Here is a 15124-nt window from a genome sequence, read left to right as displayed (position 1 = left end):
CGGACAACATCCGCCCCGGCCGTCGTTGGTCTCTGGCGCTATGTGATGTGTTTTGAATAGATAGCTCATCTCACAGCTGACTGAAGACAGGATGGAGGAGGAGGAGGAGGAGGCAGACGCCGGTGTCTCTTCACGGACGGAGAGGAAAGCGTTGGAAAAGGCCAAAATACTCCAACGAGAGAGCGAGAGGAAGCTCCTAAAACTGGTAGGACGTTTACAGCCTGTTTCTGCAGCTAGCTGGTCTAAGTAGCTGCTCTCTGCTCCGTGCATGCAGTGAGCCTTGTGTTTGTCTGGTCCCTGCAGGTGGGACGGGTCCTGAAGAAGCCGGAGTGTGAGCGGTCTGAGGAGGAGGCCGCCGTGTTGCTGCTGCACAGAGACACTGTGGAGGAGCTCTGCAAGAGACAAGCCCGCAGGAGTGTCCTCAAGAGGAAGCAGGAGGAGGTGAGACTGTCCCGTCCAGTGGCTAGGTGGGAGATCTCCTGTAAGAGTTTATACCCTGATGGTGAAAGAACCAAGACGCAGCTTCTTGGTTGAATGAGAGAAAAGGGGGTAGAAGTACAGAACCAGTCAAAAGTGTGGACACACCTTCTCATTCAACTACTGTGAAGAATGTAAAATATAAAACATATTCTGGTTTGTTGAGCATTTGTTTGTTTACCACATAATTCCATATGTGTTCCTTCATAGTTTGGATGTCTTCAATATTAATCTACAATGTAGAGAAAAAAATACAAATAAAGAATAACCATTGATGAGAAGGTGTGTCCACACTTTTGACTGGTACTGTAGCTTTGGGCCCCAATTGATCTGCCCGACCCACCACCAGGTTGTCTGTGTATTACTTAGTTTGTAGAAATCTAAGTACTGTGTATTAAACTGGAAGTCAAACTTAATTTATGACACTTCCCCCTCCACAGAACATGGCCTCAAGGTTAAATGATAATGCAGGACCCACCTTTTTAAGGCCCTTTTCATTTCAGGTTTTGGGCGTATAAGGCTCTGGGACTCTGGAGCAGTTTCATCACTTTTTGTATTTGCGTGTGAGAAAAGGCAGTGAATGAGAGAACGGCACAAATCACATGTTATACGTGTATGGTTTTAACCTTAAAACATCTGTTTTTCTCTGTATTATCTACAGCTGTACGATGTTGCCGATGAGCTGAAGAATAAAGTCAAGCAGCTGGCTGAGGCAGTCGAACAAGCTAAACACCTGGTGGTATACACCGGAGCCGGCATAAGTACGGTACGCCAAGCTCTGCAGCTTCAGATTTTATTTTTAAACTTTCACAGGACTGATGATGTCTTTGCTTTCAGGCCGCTTCCATCCCAGACTACAGGGGCCCCAATGGGGTGTGGACACAGCTACAGAAGGGCCAGAGCGTCAGGTGAGATATGTCGACTCTGCGCTTTTGGTTTTGGGCTGCATTTTCTGTTGAAGTGAACTCCAACTGCTATTATCTTTGTTTGTCTCTCTATACAAACAGTTCGTCTGACCTGAGTAAAGCTGAGCCGACCCTCACGCACATGTGCATTAGGATGCTTCATAAGGAAAAGCTGGTATGTGAGAACTAGATACATTTATAATGGTAGATGTTCCATTGGTATTCACAAATGTAAGTATACTATACTTTTTGTGTGTCTTTAAAGGTAAAGCATGTTGTTTCTCAAAACTGTGATGGACTTCACTTGCGTAGCGGTCTACCCAGAAATGCCCTGTCCGAGCTCCATGGAAACATGTTTATTGAGGTGAGACACGCACATCCACAGCTGTTTAGCACTCTGATATCATGAAACCCACCTCCCTGGAAAGTCCAGATATTTTTCAACATATTTGCAGTGCCGTCTCCTAAAGCATCATCTCATTAGTATTCAAAACTGAAAAAAGAACCATCCTTTTTCTTTTGTTGGATCAGTGTCGGTTATATAAAGCTTGATCCATTTGGGATCCTTAGTTTGTTGTGGGCAAACTAGCTGTCAAAATGATCAGGGGAAAAAACTGCAAATGCTGTTACATGGAAATTATCTATGAAACGTCATTCCTGAAATTCTGGATTTTACACCGTCCTGACAAACTGTTCTCCAAAGAAACTAAGTTACCCTGACATGCTGTTTTTTCTGTCCCGTCTCTAGGTGTGTACATCCTGTTCCCCGGTCAGGGAGTCTGTCCGTTTATTTGACGTGACGGAGCGGACCTCGCTGCACCGCCACGGGACAGGCCGCAGGTGCAGCCAGTGTAGTGGTGAACTCAGGGACACCATAGTGCACTTCGGGGAACGTGGGACCCTGGAGCAACCTCTCAACTGGAAGGGAGCTGGAGAAGCTGCAGAGATGGCGGATGTTATCCTCTGCTTAGGCTCCAGTCTTAAGGTAGGTTTTATAAACCACAGTGTGTCTGTATGCATTTGCTTTAGATAATCGGAAAAGTTTGTTACAGTGCAATGTCAGAGTCTTGTTTTCATCAGGTTAATAAGAATATAATTTAAATTAATTAATTGAAGTGTAAATTGCTATATTTCTTATGATTTATATTTGATTTCTTATTAGTTTGTTGCATCTTCACTCTCTTGTGCTCTGTTTCTCGCTCCTCCAGGTTTTGAAGAAATACGCCTGTCTTTGGTGCATGAACAGACCAGCGAGCAAAAGGCCCAAACTCTACATTGTCAACCTCCAGGTACACTCAGTTTTGACACATTAGGTGAATAAAACGCAAGTGATTTGAATATGTGCTCATTAAGCTCCGGCTCAGTGGCTGATTATGTGGTTGTGTTTTTGTTCTAGTGGACACCAAAAGATGATCTGGCTGTGCTAAAAATTAATGGCAAGTGTGATGATATCATGAGACTTCTTATGGAGGAGCTGAACATGCAGATTCCTGTATATGACCGGTAAGGACCCTTTATAATGAAGTAATTACACCCAGTCTACACGAAATTTGTGTATTATTGTTACAAATTTGGTGTATTATTGATTAATTATACATTTACACCAAAATTAGCATTCAAACAGGCTGTTCTCATAGCAAAGGATACAAACATGCAAGTCTTCTTTCAGAGGTACTAGTAAAAGGAAAAAGGGTCAGGCACTATTTGAATTTATCATTCATGCTTTCCACAATTCTTGGATTTTGGAATACCTCTACTATAAAATCTCTCTCTCAGAAAATAGAAAGATAAGTCCAACGCTTTGACTCCAAGCTCAGTTTCCTTCTTTCCGTCTCATCAGGTCAGAGGACCCCATCTTCAGTCTAGCCACATCTCTGCTGCAAGATGAGGTCAACAGCCACACTCGTGAGGTCATCGCTCCCTTTGATGGGCAGGAGGTCTGCTTACCTGGATCTGCAGAGCAGGCAGAAGAATCCACAGCGGTGCAGGGCGGCTGGTTTGGACGAGGCTACGGCAAAGGAAGGAAGAAGAAGAAGAAGAAGAAAGCTGCATAATCAAGGGAACTTTACAGACGCACTTGATGGGTTCAAGTATGTCAAATCCCGATAAGGGATTCAAATTTCGGTCCCATAATGAGGACAAGATGGACTTTAGGGTGCTGTTATGTATTTCGGCTGCATGGGAAACGTTTAGTCACATGCAGCGAGTGAGTGAAGGGAATCATAAGTCTGAGTATTTGTCATTTTGGAAATGGCACTTTGCACCATCGACATAAGTGTTTCATAACAGCTTGAGCTAAAAGTGTCTCTGGTTATGCTGTGTTAGTAGCACTAAGTATTATCCCAGTAATGAGTGACAAAAGCATGAAAATATTCTCACAAGCTGTCAACTCAAAAAGTGGCCATGACACTTCATCTGAAAAGTCAAAAGAAGGTTTTGAAACCACCTCTGCAGTGTCGTCCCCTTTTCTCAGACCCTCTGTATGTTTAAAAAACTTGTATTAACAACAGCATTAAGTTTTAATAAGTCCAACATTCAGCTGGTTTGAGCATAAGCTAGATATAAATGGACATTACTATACTGGTATTTATAGTAAACGTTACTGTATATGTGCTCATAGCAAGGTTTACCGTTCAGTGGAACTCAAGCGACTTGGTTACGTTTACTGTCAATTTTAGATTTTGGTGCTTCCACAGCTTTACTGATAAGAGATTTAAAGAGATGTCAAACCTTTTCTACGTGTATTACTTATAGTGAAATATATTTTTGTAGTCTTTTTCACACGTTTACAACTCGCCTTGTTGAATGTACCTTTTTTTAACATGGCTTATTTGTGTTGTTTATTTTAAAGGTATTTTGGTTTACTTAAATTATTTACTTAACTCAGTCAACCTTCATATCTGCTGTTATGCATCCTCAGGTTTGCAGGCTAAGTAGTACAGCTGTTCTTGTACCTTGGTTTACCAGAGTTGATGAATTTGCCTTTTGTTTACATTTTTTTATCTTAACTTTTATTCAGATGATGCAGAGACTCTGCTTCTGTCATATCTCTGTCGACAAAAGTATGAGAAGCAAAGCAGATTTTATTTGATTTTCATTAAAATTTTAATTAGTAGTTGCTTTGTGTAATGTTAAATTAGTTTCTATGATTGGAAACATCAACAAATGTGTGTCTATTAATCTGTCTCAGGGATATCCAGTGTGATTAATAATCTCATCCTGTACCATGTAGTTTCAGAAGTTATTAAAGGCCAGTCTTGCAACCAAGAGCTAGTGTTCAACATTCCTTAAACAAACTAGTGGTTACACTGGATGTGAAAAGAAAAAAGATGCTGTACTTGTGAGACAAAGTTTTTCTCATATATTATTGGATAAGCAAATGAGCAATAAAAAAACAGTAAAGAACAGTAAAGAATCCACATTAACTGAAATATTATATATACAGACAGAATTATACCTATTGTATTACACAGTGTATTAGTGTGTTAGTGTCATGTGGTCTACTGGGAGCAGAGCTGGTTGTGCAACCTGACAGCATTATTATTATTATTATTATTATTATTATTAAGATAAGATAAGATAATCCTTTATTAGTCATGCAGCAGGGAGATTTACAGGATTACAGCAGCATAGAGGATAGTGCAAACAAGAGACATAGTAAAATAAAAAACACAAGATCAAAATAAGTATTATAAATAAGCAAAAATGAGCAATAACTATTATACCTATTGTATTGCACAGTGTATTAGTGTGTTAGTGTCATGTGGTCTACTGGGAGCAGAGCTGGTTGTGCAACCTGACAGCATTATTATTATTATTATTATTATTATTATTAATAAGATAAGATAATCCTTTATTAGTCATGCAGCGGGGAAATTTACAGGATTACAGCAGCATAGAGGATAGTGCAAACAAGAGACATAGTAAAATAAAAAACACAAGATCAAAATAAGTATTATAAATAAGCAAATGAGCAATAAAAAAACAGTAAAGAACAGTAGAGAATCCACATAACTGAAATATTATATATACAGACAGAAACTATTATACCTATTGTATTACACAGTGTGTTGTGTCATGTGGTCTACTGGGAGCAGAGCTGGTTGTGCAACCTGACAGCATTATTATTATTATTATTTATTATAATTATAATTATTATTATTATTATTATAATTATTATTATTATAATTATTATTGTTATTATTATTATAATTATTATTATAATTATTATTATTATTATTATTATTATAATTATAATTATAATTATTATTATTATTATTATTATAATTATTATTTAATTATTATTATTATTATTATTATTATTATTATTATTATTATAGTACGGAAATACACTGAGTAACGCTAATAACATTTTTAAAAAAAAACCATTCTCCCTCTAGAACGTAATGACGTATCTTACGTCACTACTCCACTCCTCAGGCTGTCGTCTCGGATCACGTGATTATGCAATCCTCACGTCAACGTCCCATGTGACGTAGCGGGGGAGGCGTTGTCCGGGCGGTGTCGCTGTGTGTTGGGTTTTTGGGGGAAACCTGAGGCGCAGACGGACGGACAGACAGACGGACAGACAGACAGACGTCCTCTAGAAGAAGCCTTGCAGTCACGCCGGTCCGAGATCCCCTGCAGACCTCCGCTCTGCCTCAACACCACAGAGTTACCCGATCCCGTCGAGATGATCAAGAACGGGCACCACGCAGCCGACGAGCAGCGGGACGACTCGGGGCGCAGCGAGCCGGGCGGGTCGCTCTGCAGCCCGGAGAAGAGGAAGCGCGTCGTCCGCCTGTGGTGCGACGGCTGGTGAGTCCCACTGACTGACTGGCTGACTGGCTGGCTGACTGGTTCTCCTTTCTGCACAGGCTGCGGAGACGGTCCAACCCCACCGGCTGTGGGTTAGCATGCTAGTGCTAATGCTAGCTGGGGACAAGAGCAGGTTTACTCATCTCATCGTTTACCTGGTTCTCATGTTTACTCATGGTTCTCATGTTTACTCATGGTTCTCATGGTTCTCATGTTTACTCATGGTTCTCATGGTTCTCATGGTTCTCATGTTTCAGTCTGTGGACGACCACCACGTCACTGGTCTGCAGGGATGTACTGTCACAGTGTGGCATGGTGGGGTCAGTCAAGGTCCTCACAGTGAGACTGAGGTTATGGATGATGTGTGTGTGTGTGTGTGATGTGTGTGTGTGTGTGTGTGTGTGTGTGTGTGTGTGTGTGTGTGTGTGTGTGTGTGTGTGTGTGTGTGTAACTATGCACTGACGCATCTGAAACTATTTAAAGGTTAGAAAGGACATGTCTTTCAAAAGGCTAGTTGTAAACACAACCACAATTCCTACATCTGACTCAGAAGAAAGTATCTATTGTGACATTGGTTGAAACGTCCAAATATTGTCTGCTGTCTGTAGATTATTTATTCCCACTGCTGTCAACACCGCCAAAGATGTCTAACTTAAAGTGTCTGCAGGGTTAATGGTTCGACGCCTGATGGGTTGGGTAATCACAGGGCATTTATTTACTGTCTATCTGACACACAGATCTTAGGGTTGGTTGTGACACTCGGAGCCGACTCATGAGTCAGACAACCACCATTCTTTATTGTTATTGAAGCTCTGCCCATCACGCCTCACCTGATTTAGCTGCTGCTGGAAAACAACAGACTCCAAATTTGCAATGCATAAATTCTCTACTGGACTCACATGCTGTACATGGACGTTTCGGATTGCTGATAATGAGTGTTTGGCATGGCCCAGCTCATGTGTGGTTATAAATAACTAGCATAGTGAACATGTTGTACGGCATTATGCAAAAGTAGCGTGCTGGGGAAGTGAGCAGGGGTTCCCTGTTCTAGGGGGGTTTGAAGGGGGAACATTGAGAGCAAGTATCTACGAACAACTGATGTAATATTATAAGACAAGGAAGAGAGAGGAGCAAATGGGGGGGGGGGGGGGGGGGATATGATACATATATTATGTGACTCCTAATTTTGCAGCAGTGTCTAAAAACTCAAATAAATACCCAGCCGTCTGTATTAGTTATTGGGCTCAGGTGAAGTGTGGTGATTCTTGGCACATAGTTAGTGCCTCTTCAAAATATCTATTGATAAAAAACACTTGCAGATGTTAACTGAGCCATGAGCAACAAGACTGTAGATGCTATATCAGACACTGATCTGCTTATAACACTCTTAAGAAGATATATTTACAACTGGGAGCACACGGTCTAACTGATCCTGATCAGGTGAGGGTATTAAGGGAATTCAGACTAGCAGGTTGTGGTAATGTCATTATAGAGGAGAGGGCTGCCCACTGGAAGGACGGTCACAGACGAGGTCTTTTATTAAAGTGGTACAATCTGTTGGAAATGACCTACAGAAGTTTTAACAGAAAGGCCCAACTAACTTCAGTCATTATAGTTCATTTTTATTTAAGATATGTTAAACTAGCACAAATGTAAATGTGTAATATGAGCCCATCCTTTCTAATACATTATTTGAAACGGTCTTTTATATATACCCTGGACTCGTAACCACCTGCTGCTCTTGTTAAGGTTGCTCAGTCTGTGGTTGTACTGGAGCGTCCTCGGCTGGGAATGTTTTGAAAGTGTAGGAATGTGTAGCTACAGGGTGCTGAACCAAAAACACATTTTCATCAAAACCTGAAAAAAACGTAGCTGGAACTGAGGAGGAGAACTCCCATATCTTCCTTTTTTTTTTAAATGGCAAGCCAGTGCAAAACATTAACTGCAGAAGTTGCTTAATGGCAGAAAACAAATAAATATTGGCCCTTTGTACACGGTGTCGCTGATCATTACCTTTCTCCCAGTAACCTTTTTTTATTTTTGCTCACAATGTTGATGTTTAAAGGCAAAGGTCACACACACACTCTGCTCTCATTTGTGAGGTCACAATAAAAATAGATCAAATAATGTCAGAATCAACAAACCAAGAGGGGTTGTCCAGTGAAAACCATCCTGCAGAGGTGGCTTTGAAACAGATTTGAAAGAAAATGAAGCTGTGAAAAAGCTATAGCTGGAGGGTGCTAATTGTTAACGCCACGCCCCTTATTGTTGTGTGTGTTTATCTGTTTTGTCCTCTGTAGTCATTTGTTTGAGCACTTACAGTTTGTATTGTTTTCTATGCTAACAACGTCTTCATCGCTTCTTTCAATCTTCACAGTTATGACATGGTTCACTATGGTCACTCCAACCAGCTGCGGCAGGCCAAAGCCATGGGAGATTACCTCATAGTCGGAGTGCATACAGATGGTAAGACTGACACACGCTTTCTGATATGGATATTTCTGTAAACGCTATTTGTGATCAACTGTCTGGTGCTCTACAATCAAGTCCAGTTATTGTTTGTTTCTAATCAAAATCAACACAACTTTGCGGTAAAAAGCCGTAAAGACAGTTCTCCTCGGTCACTGCAGACTGAGCTCACCTGGGTTAGAGTCATGATATTATTTTCCATTATTACTTGCAAGTTTCTCAGGCAGTGTGAGACATTGGGGTTACTTTTAGGAGGCTGAACAGCAGTCCGATGTAAAATGTATACATCTCTAAGGTCACCTTTATAATGTAGACATTATAATACAGTTTCTATTATACAGCTACACGTGTTTTTTAATGAACTGTTTTTAAATCAAGATTTACACATCAGATAAATATGAGATGACAAGAATAACTAGATCATGTAAAAGAAAGAAGAGAATTAATATGTTATTGGGCACTGTCTATGAGTCTTTAATACATGAGGGAGGATGTGCATTTGCATTTAGTATCTCTTTATACATTTCCCAATGAACCTGGAGGTTTGTTTGTCACCATCTGCACTCAGCCTGTCCACCCTTTTTGTAGTAATTTTGACCAGTGAAAATATCCTTGGTTTGAGTAAGGAAATCTTCTGTTAAAGTGTATTATAGTCTGTGCTTTGTGCAGTCCAGGGCACAATTGTGTCAGCAGCTCACCAAGCTGCAAAACCTAGTTAATGTAAATATTTGCTGCTCGTTTATCATCCCACTGATTAAGTTGTTAAAGGAAACTTTCTTAAATGTGTTGTAGTTTTAGCCAAGTTGAAGAAGTGGCAAAAAATAACAGATATGGAGAGAAAACAGCTTCTGCATTGGAGCAAAGCAGGAATTCAGGATCAATACAGATGTAGATTGATGTGCTAATAATTAATGATAAATCACCTTTCATCATCTCTCAAAGCTGAGATTTCCAAGCACAAGGGTCCTCCTGTCTTCACTCAGGCAGAACGCTACAAGATGGTACGGGCCATCAAGTGGGTGGATGAGATGGTAGAAGGAGCCCCTTACGTCACCACCCTGGAGACTCTGGACAAGTACAACTGTGACTTCTGTGTGCACGGAGGTGAGCCAGTTGAGGGCGGCTCGTTGAATCATGTTTCCTGTCCTTAACACACGGAGGGTCATGTATCATTTCTGTGGACGCGTCAGACTCAGTGATGCACACGATTTGAGCAAAACCTCCGGATGTGATGATGGACTAATGTCATGGTTTATGTTTCACCAGATGACATCACACTGACGGTGGATGGTAAGGACACGTATGAGGAGGTGAAGCGTGAAGGCCGCTACCGGGAATGTAAACGCACACAGGGTGTCTCCACCACTGACCTGGTGGGACGAATGCTTCTCATGACCAAAGCCCATCACAGCAACATGGTGAGTTTAGCTGCATTTGCACTCAATGCCAAAGGTTTTTAGTTACTGTTCAGTTTTGGATTTCACTCCTCAGTCCGTACTTTTCTTTTCTTATATTCCCCACAGTAATTCTGTTTACATTTATGAATTTAGTTTTTTATACAGACAGCCTATTTGTGTACTTCTAGTGCCAATACTGACGTGTGGTCACATTTATAAAGGGGGTGCATGTCAACTACGGTAGCTGTGTAAACTCTGTAACTACACTGTAACCCCTTAATGCACAACTATAAATCCCCCTTCAGTGACTGTTTGTTGGTGCGCTCATTATTTAGTGTGTAAGCCAATGTTTTTTGTTTGTTTTGGTGTTCATCTAATCTTTTTCTTTCTAATGATTTCTGCAGGATAACCCAGATTACCAGCAGCATACAGACAACTTTGGAAAAGTGAGTGGCGTGGTCTTTTATTTGAAGTCAAACCTCATCATGTAAATATATCCTGATTATAAAGGACATCTGTGGAACATCTTGCCCAAGGTGAGACACCACCTAGCATTTACTAAATGTTCCCAGTGAAACACTAGTCTCTTGTTGTGTTCAGGGTCCTAAAGGCCACAGTCCATGGACAGGAGTGTCACAGTTCCTCCAGACATCCCAGAAGATTATCCAGTTTGCCTCAGGAAAGGAGCCTCAGCCTGGAGACACCATCATCTATGTGGCCGGGGCTTTTGACCTCTTCCGTATCCTCATTGTGCAGAAATAACCAGAATTGAGTTATGATTGTGTAATCTGTGGTACAAGTTGTTGTTGTTGTTGTTGTTGTTGTTGTTGTTGTTGTTGTTGTTGTTGTTGTTGATGCCTTGACCACAAATTCCCTGCAGACATTGGCCATGTTGACTTCTTAGAGATGGTCTATAAGCAGGCAGAGAGGCCCTACGTCATCGTGGGTCTGCACTTTGATCAGGTGCCATTAATAGAAACATTCCCTCACATACACACATCTCATTGAGCATTCAATAAATGAACCCCTCCCTGCTGTGTCGATACCTGTCCTTTTGAGTCAAGTGAGATGGCTAAATATCTAAAAGATGAAATTGTAAAGTAGTAAAAGACCACTTCATTCTCTACAGGAAGTGAATCGGTACAAGGGGAAGAATTATCCCATCATGAACATCCATGAGAGGACGCTGAGTGTCCTGGCCTGTCGGGTGAGTTCTCACACACACATGCACACATACACACACATGCACACATACACACACAAACACGCGCACACACACACACCTCTAAATGTTTAATACATTGGGATGTTTTTCTAGCCTTTATACTCACATTGCTGCAGGCTGAACTTGGCTCTCTTCCCTTCATTCCTGCTGGTCAGCTTTCAGTCTAGAACAAAGAATCTGCACTATGTATGTTTGTTTTGAAGTTAGACCAACTACCGAGAACATAAAACAAGACAAGACATGTTACACTATCCTAAAACTGCTAAATGCTCTGCTCTGCCATCAGTTTTACTCAATGCCTGATGACGAGGTACTCAATTTGCCAGAATTGAAGCAGTGAACTTTAAAAACACCTTCACCCTTGAGCTGTGTTGTATCCAAAAGGTGCTTGTCAGCTTTACTTTTACATTTAAACTTACTGCACTAACTAACGTGGGACACTGTCATGAAAGGTTTACTCATTAAAAAATGAATGTGGGTCTGTCTCTTACCTTGCTATCCTCTGGCCTGTCTCTCTATAGTATGTGTCGGAGGTGGTGATTGGTGCTCCCTATGCAGTGGGCAAAGACCTGCTGGATCATTTCAAGGTGAGTGGCCTTATATTACTTTACCTCTGATCATGCCTTTTGTTATTTTTTTTTTAATTTACTTTCAGCGTTATTTCACCAGAATGTTCCTTTCAGTTTGAAAACTGAGAGTGAAGTCACCACACTTGGTGAACGTTTAGCAGTCTTAAATCGCTTAAGTTTTATAACTGACTGGACTTTAAAACTAATTTCAGATAGAATTAGATTAAATACATATCAAATATGACTAAAAGCCTTGGACAGTATTGGACAGAACTATAAATCACTTTATGGTTTCTCCATTTAAAAGAATCTCCCTGAGATAATTTATGTACATTGTAAATTACTAAAGCCCTTATTGAACCATGTGGCGCCCTCTTGTGGACATATGCAATACCAGAAGATAAAACATCAACTTCCGTCAGATACATTTAAGTTAGTTAACAAGTAATATCACCATATTCTTCAGGAAGGTTCCTATAACTCAGCTGAGGGCGATGTCATTTTCTTTAAATGTTGTGATCCACAGTTAGAAAAGCCTGAGATAAATTAATGAAAAGGTGCTGCTCTATGATTGCCTAATTTGCAATTTTTTTATCAGTGACACACTACTTGCACCCTGTTGCTACCTAAAATCCTCCTTGTGGTCTAGACTGTTCTAGATGAGTAATGTGTGACTATAAATAAAAAAGTTTACCAGTTTATGTGCAATGTGATAAGGAACTGCATGTTAAGTGTGAGACAGCCAGAGCAGCATCCAGCCAGCATGGGGGCTCTCCAGTGACAGGCTCTGTTACCTCTTTCTGCACATGATGGATGGTTTAACCAGCTGTGTTTGTGTAACTCTACAGGTTGACCTGGTATGTCATGGCAAGACGGAGGTGATCCCAGACAAAGATACGTCAGACCCCTACGCTGTGAGTACTGGGGCCTCTTGTCTTTAAACAAAATGCAGAGACCACTTTGGTTGTTCTGCATTTATATTTTAGAGTTAAAATATGCCGTTGGCCTATATTATGGCAATAATTGGAGGAGTATACAGACGAATTAGACAAATAAAACACAAAGTAATTTGGGGTCAAATTACGTTCGCATTACATTTTTTGTGGCAGAATCATTCGAACTTGACAGGAAGCTAGCGATCATTAAAACTGGAAAACCTGGTCCCTGATACAACCCATCATTAACAGTGAACTTTGGCCTTTGTGTTGGTTTGATAACTATTTGTGTTCTTCCCTCAGGAGCCTAAGAAGAGGGGGATATTCAAGACCATCGATAGTGGGAACAATCTCACGACTGATGACATTGTCCAGAGGATCATTGAAAACAGGTCATCGACACCCCATTCTTAACTTGAATGGCACTTACTTATCACCTTCATCTGCATTTAAGTTTTCTCACTTTATAGATCATTTTGACTCTTAAAATGTTTATGTTTTTATCTCAAGTTTAATCATGTAACCTTGCATGTTCCCAGGCTGCAGTTTGAAGCCAGGAATCAGAAGAAGGAGGCCAAGGAGATGGCAGTGATCGAGGCGATGAAGAGGAAAGAGCAGGAGGAGCAGAGTGAGGTTGCAGCTCAGGTTGCTCACTAGTGAGACCTCGGACCTGGTTCTGTGTCTGATTTACTTTTCGTGGTACACTCAGCTTTAAGGGGTGGACTGAACTGACCCAGGCAGACGGCCATGTTGGACCTGGCTGGGGGGGGCAGTCGGTCTCCACTAGTCCTCTGGACGCAGAATCCTTTTAATATTTGATGCACTGTGCTGGTTTAGCTTATCTCAGCCTTTATCTATACAGACTACTCCAGCCTAATGCTATTTGATTTGCCGTGTAAGAACACAAAGAACCCAAACTCAAACTATGTTTTAACTTCCAAAATCCCTTTTAAACCTCTTGTCCTCCACAGAGAACTTTTTAATGATGTCTTCTGTCATGTAGTGTTTTTGTCAAGGAAATCACACACTATCTGTTCCTGTTTAGGTGTCGAAGTGGTATTTTAATTTTGTAATAAGCCATAACTTGTGTTAATGACATTGTGTTAATGTTAATGACATTGTCAGTTGTGTTTTTAGATTTTAAACCATATTAGTCTTTAAGAAGTGTCATCAGTAACATTGAATGTGGTCTATTTTTTAATACACTGTAAAAACATAGATTTAATTTAATTTTAAAAGTTACTATGTTTTTCTCCATCCTGGACAAACATTATTATGAGTTTATGAAATGATCTGTGGAGCAGTCTTTGAATTTTAAATGTGGATTTTAATGACCTTATTTTGCACAGAGAGTTCGGTGTGGGAGAGTGAGTTGAGTGAGGTTAGTGAATGAGTGTTTGCGCTGTAAATTACAGTATTTTCGTGCCTCATTCCTAAAGCTATAACTAATTTAAGGGCTGTGAATGGTATCAAAAGTCTAAAGTCTGTGTCTCTACAGCTGTCGGTTAAATCTCTCCAAAGTCTACTACTATGTGTGTTTTCAAAAACTAGCATGTCCTCTTTTCTCCTCCTTCACAAAAGAATCCAACAACGTAATAAACTGGGACCCAGTATCACGGTCAAACTGCTTCAGCAAACATTTGATTGTTTTTCTTGTTGTTATATGTGGTAAATTACTCTGAGGTGAGTTATAAATGGTGCAAGACTGTGTGTTTTTAAAGTTTGTCTATGGAATGAATAGATAAAATTACTATATAGTAGATGAGAATTTTCACAACCTTTTAATAACTATATTGCATCGTGCAATCTCCCTTTTTAATTAATTTATAGTTTTTATGGCAGAGTGTCATCTGATGTCTGTTTTACAGCATCATGTGGGCAGCCTGATGAGATCTTTGTTGGATCAGCACATATTCACAGTTCACTGAGTTTGTGAAATGAGGCCACCGCCAGTCAGAAACTGCTAACTCCGGCCGGTCCCGCCTCGCTCACAACGCTCTCAGATTTGAACAAAAACTGCAAACTGTCACCTCATTACAAACACAAAGAGCCTTTAATCCTCCAGTCTGAGCGGGCCGGAGGAGCTTCTGCAGGAAGGATCCATTCACTCAGCTGAGGGACATAACTATACAGATACTGAAACATCAAGATCTCACTCTCCACATTCATTTGGTCCAAGATGTTTTAATGTATTTTACACTGCTCTGCTTTTTACTTAATGTAATGGTGAAGATTAACATTTATTTTACTTAGGGGTCTCCCAAGAGCTCAGAGGAAACCCATTGGTCAACCACGACAGCAAGTGGGAAAAGCTGAATGTGTTTATTTT

At 40.6% G+C, this 15124-nt stretch overlaps 2 protein-coding genes across 2 annotated transcripts; both read left to right on the top strand.

Annotated features, from left to right (window-relative positions):
- Positions 1-33: 33 nt before the first annotated feature.
- sirt7 (sirtuin 7) lies at positions 34-4756 on the top strand. Its single transcript, XM_054605241.1, has 10 exons — positions 34-205; positions 304-441; positions 1139-1243; positions 1315-1385; positions 1485-1557; positions 1648-1746; positions 2131-2367; positions 2591-2671; positions 2779-2885; positions 3223-4756. Exons 1-10 carry the CDS (start codon positions 92-94, stop codon positions 3434-3436), a joined length of 1239 nt encoding a protein of 412 aa, XP_054461216.1. The 5' UTR covers positions 34-91; the 3' UTR covers positions 3437-4756.
- Positions 4757-5865: 1109 nt separating this feature from the next.
- pcyt2 (phosphate cytidylyltransferase 2, ethanolamine) lies at positions 5866-14432 on the top strand. The gene is made up of 12 exons (XM_054605242.1): positions 5866-6200; positions 8578-8666; positions 9612-9773; positions 9936-10087; positions 10471-10512; positions 10667-10805; positions 10947-11029; positions 11196-11273; positions 11813-11878; positions 12709-12774; positions 13099-13187; positions 13335-14432. The coding sequence occupies exons 1-12, from the start codon at positions 6076-6078 to the stop codon at positions 13450-13452; spliced, it is 1209 nt and encodes a 402-aa protein (XP_054461217.1). The 5' UTR covers positions 5866-6075; the 3' UTR covers positions 13453-14432.
- The last annotated feature ends 692 nt before the right edge of the window (positions 14433-15124 follow it).

Source organism: Anoplopoma fimbria, chromosome 9 (assembly GCF_027596085.1).
Source record: "Anoplopoma fimbria isolate UVic2021 breed Golden Eagle Sablefish chromosome 9, Afim_UVic_2022, whole genome shotgun sequence".
Lineage (NCBI taxonomy): Eukaryota > Metazoa > Chordata > Actinopteri > Perciformes > Anoplopomatidae > Anoplopoma > Anoplopoma fimbria.
Note: the sequence above shows the minus strand (reverse complement) of the source record. Positions and strands in the feature narration are given on the sequence as shown.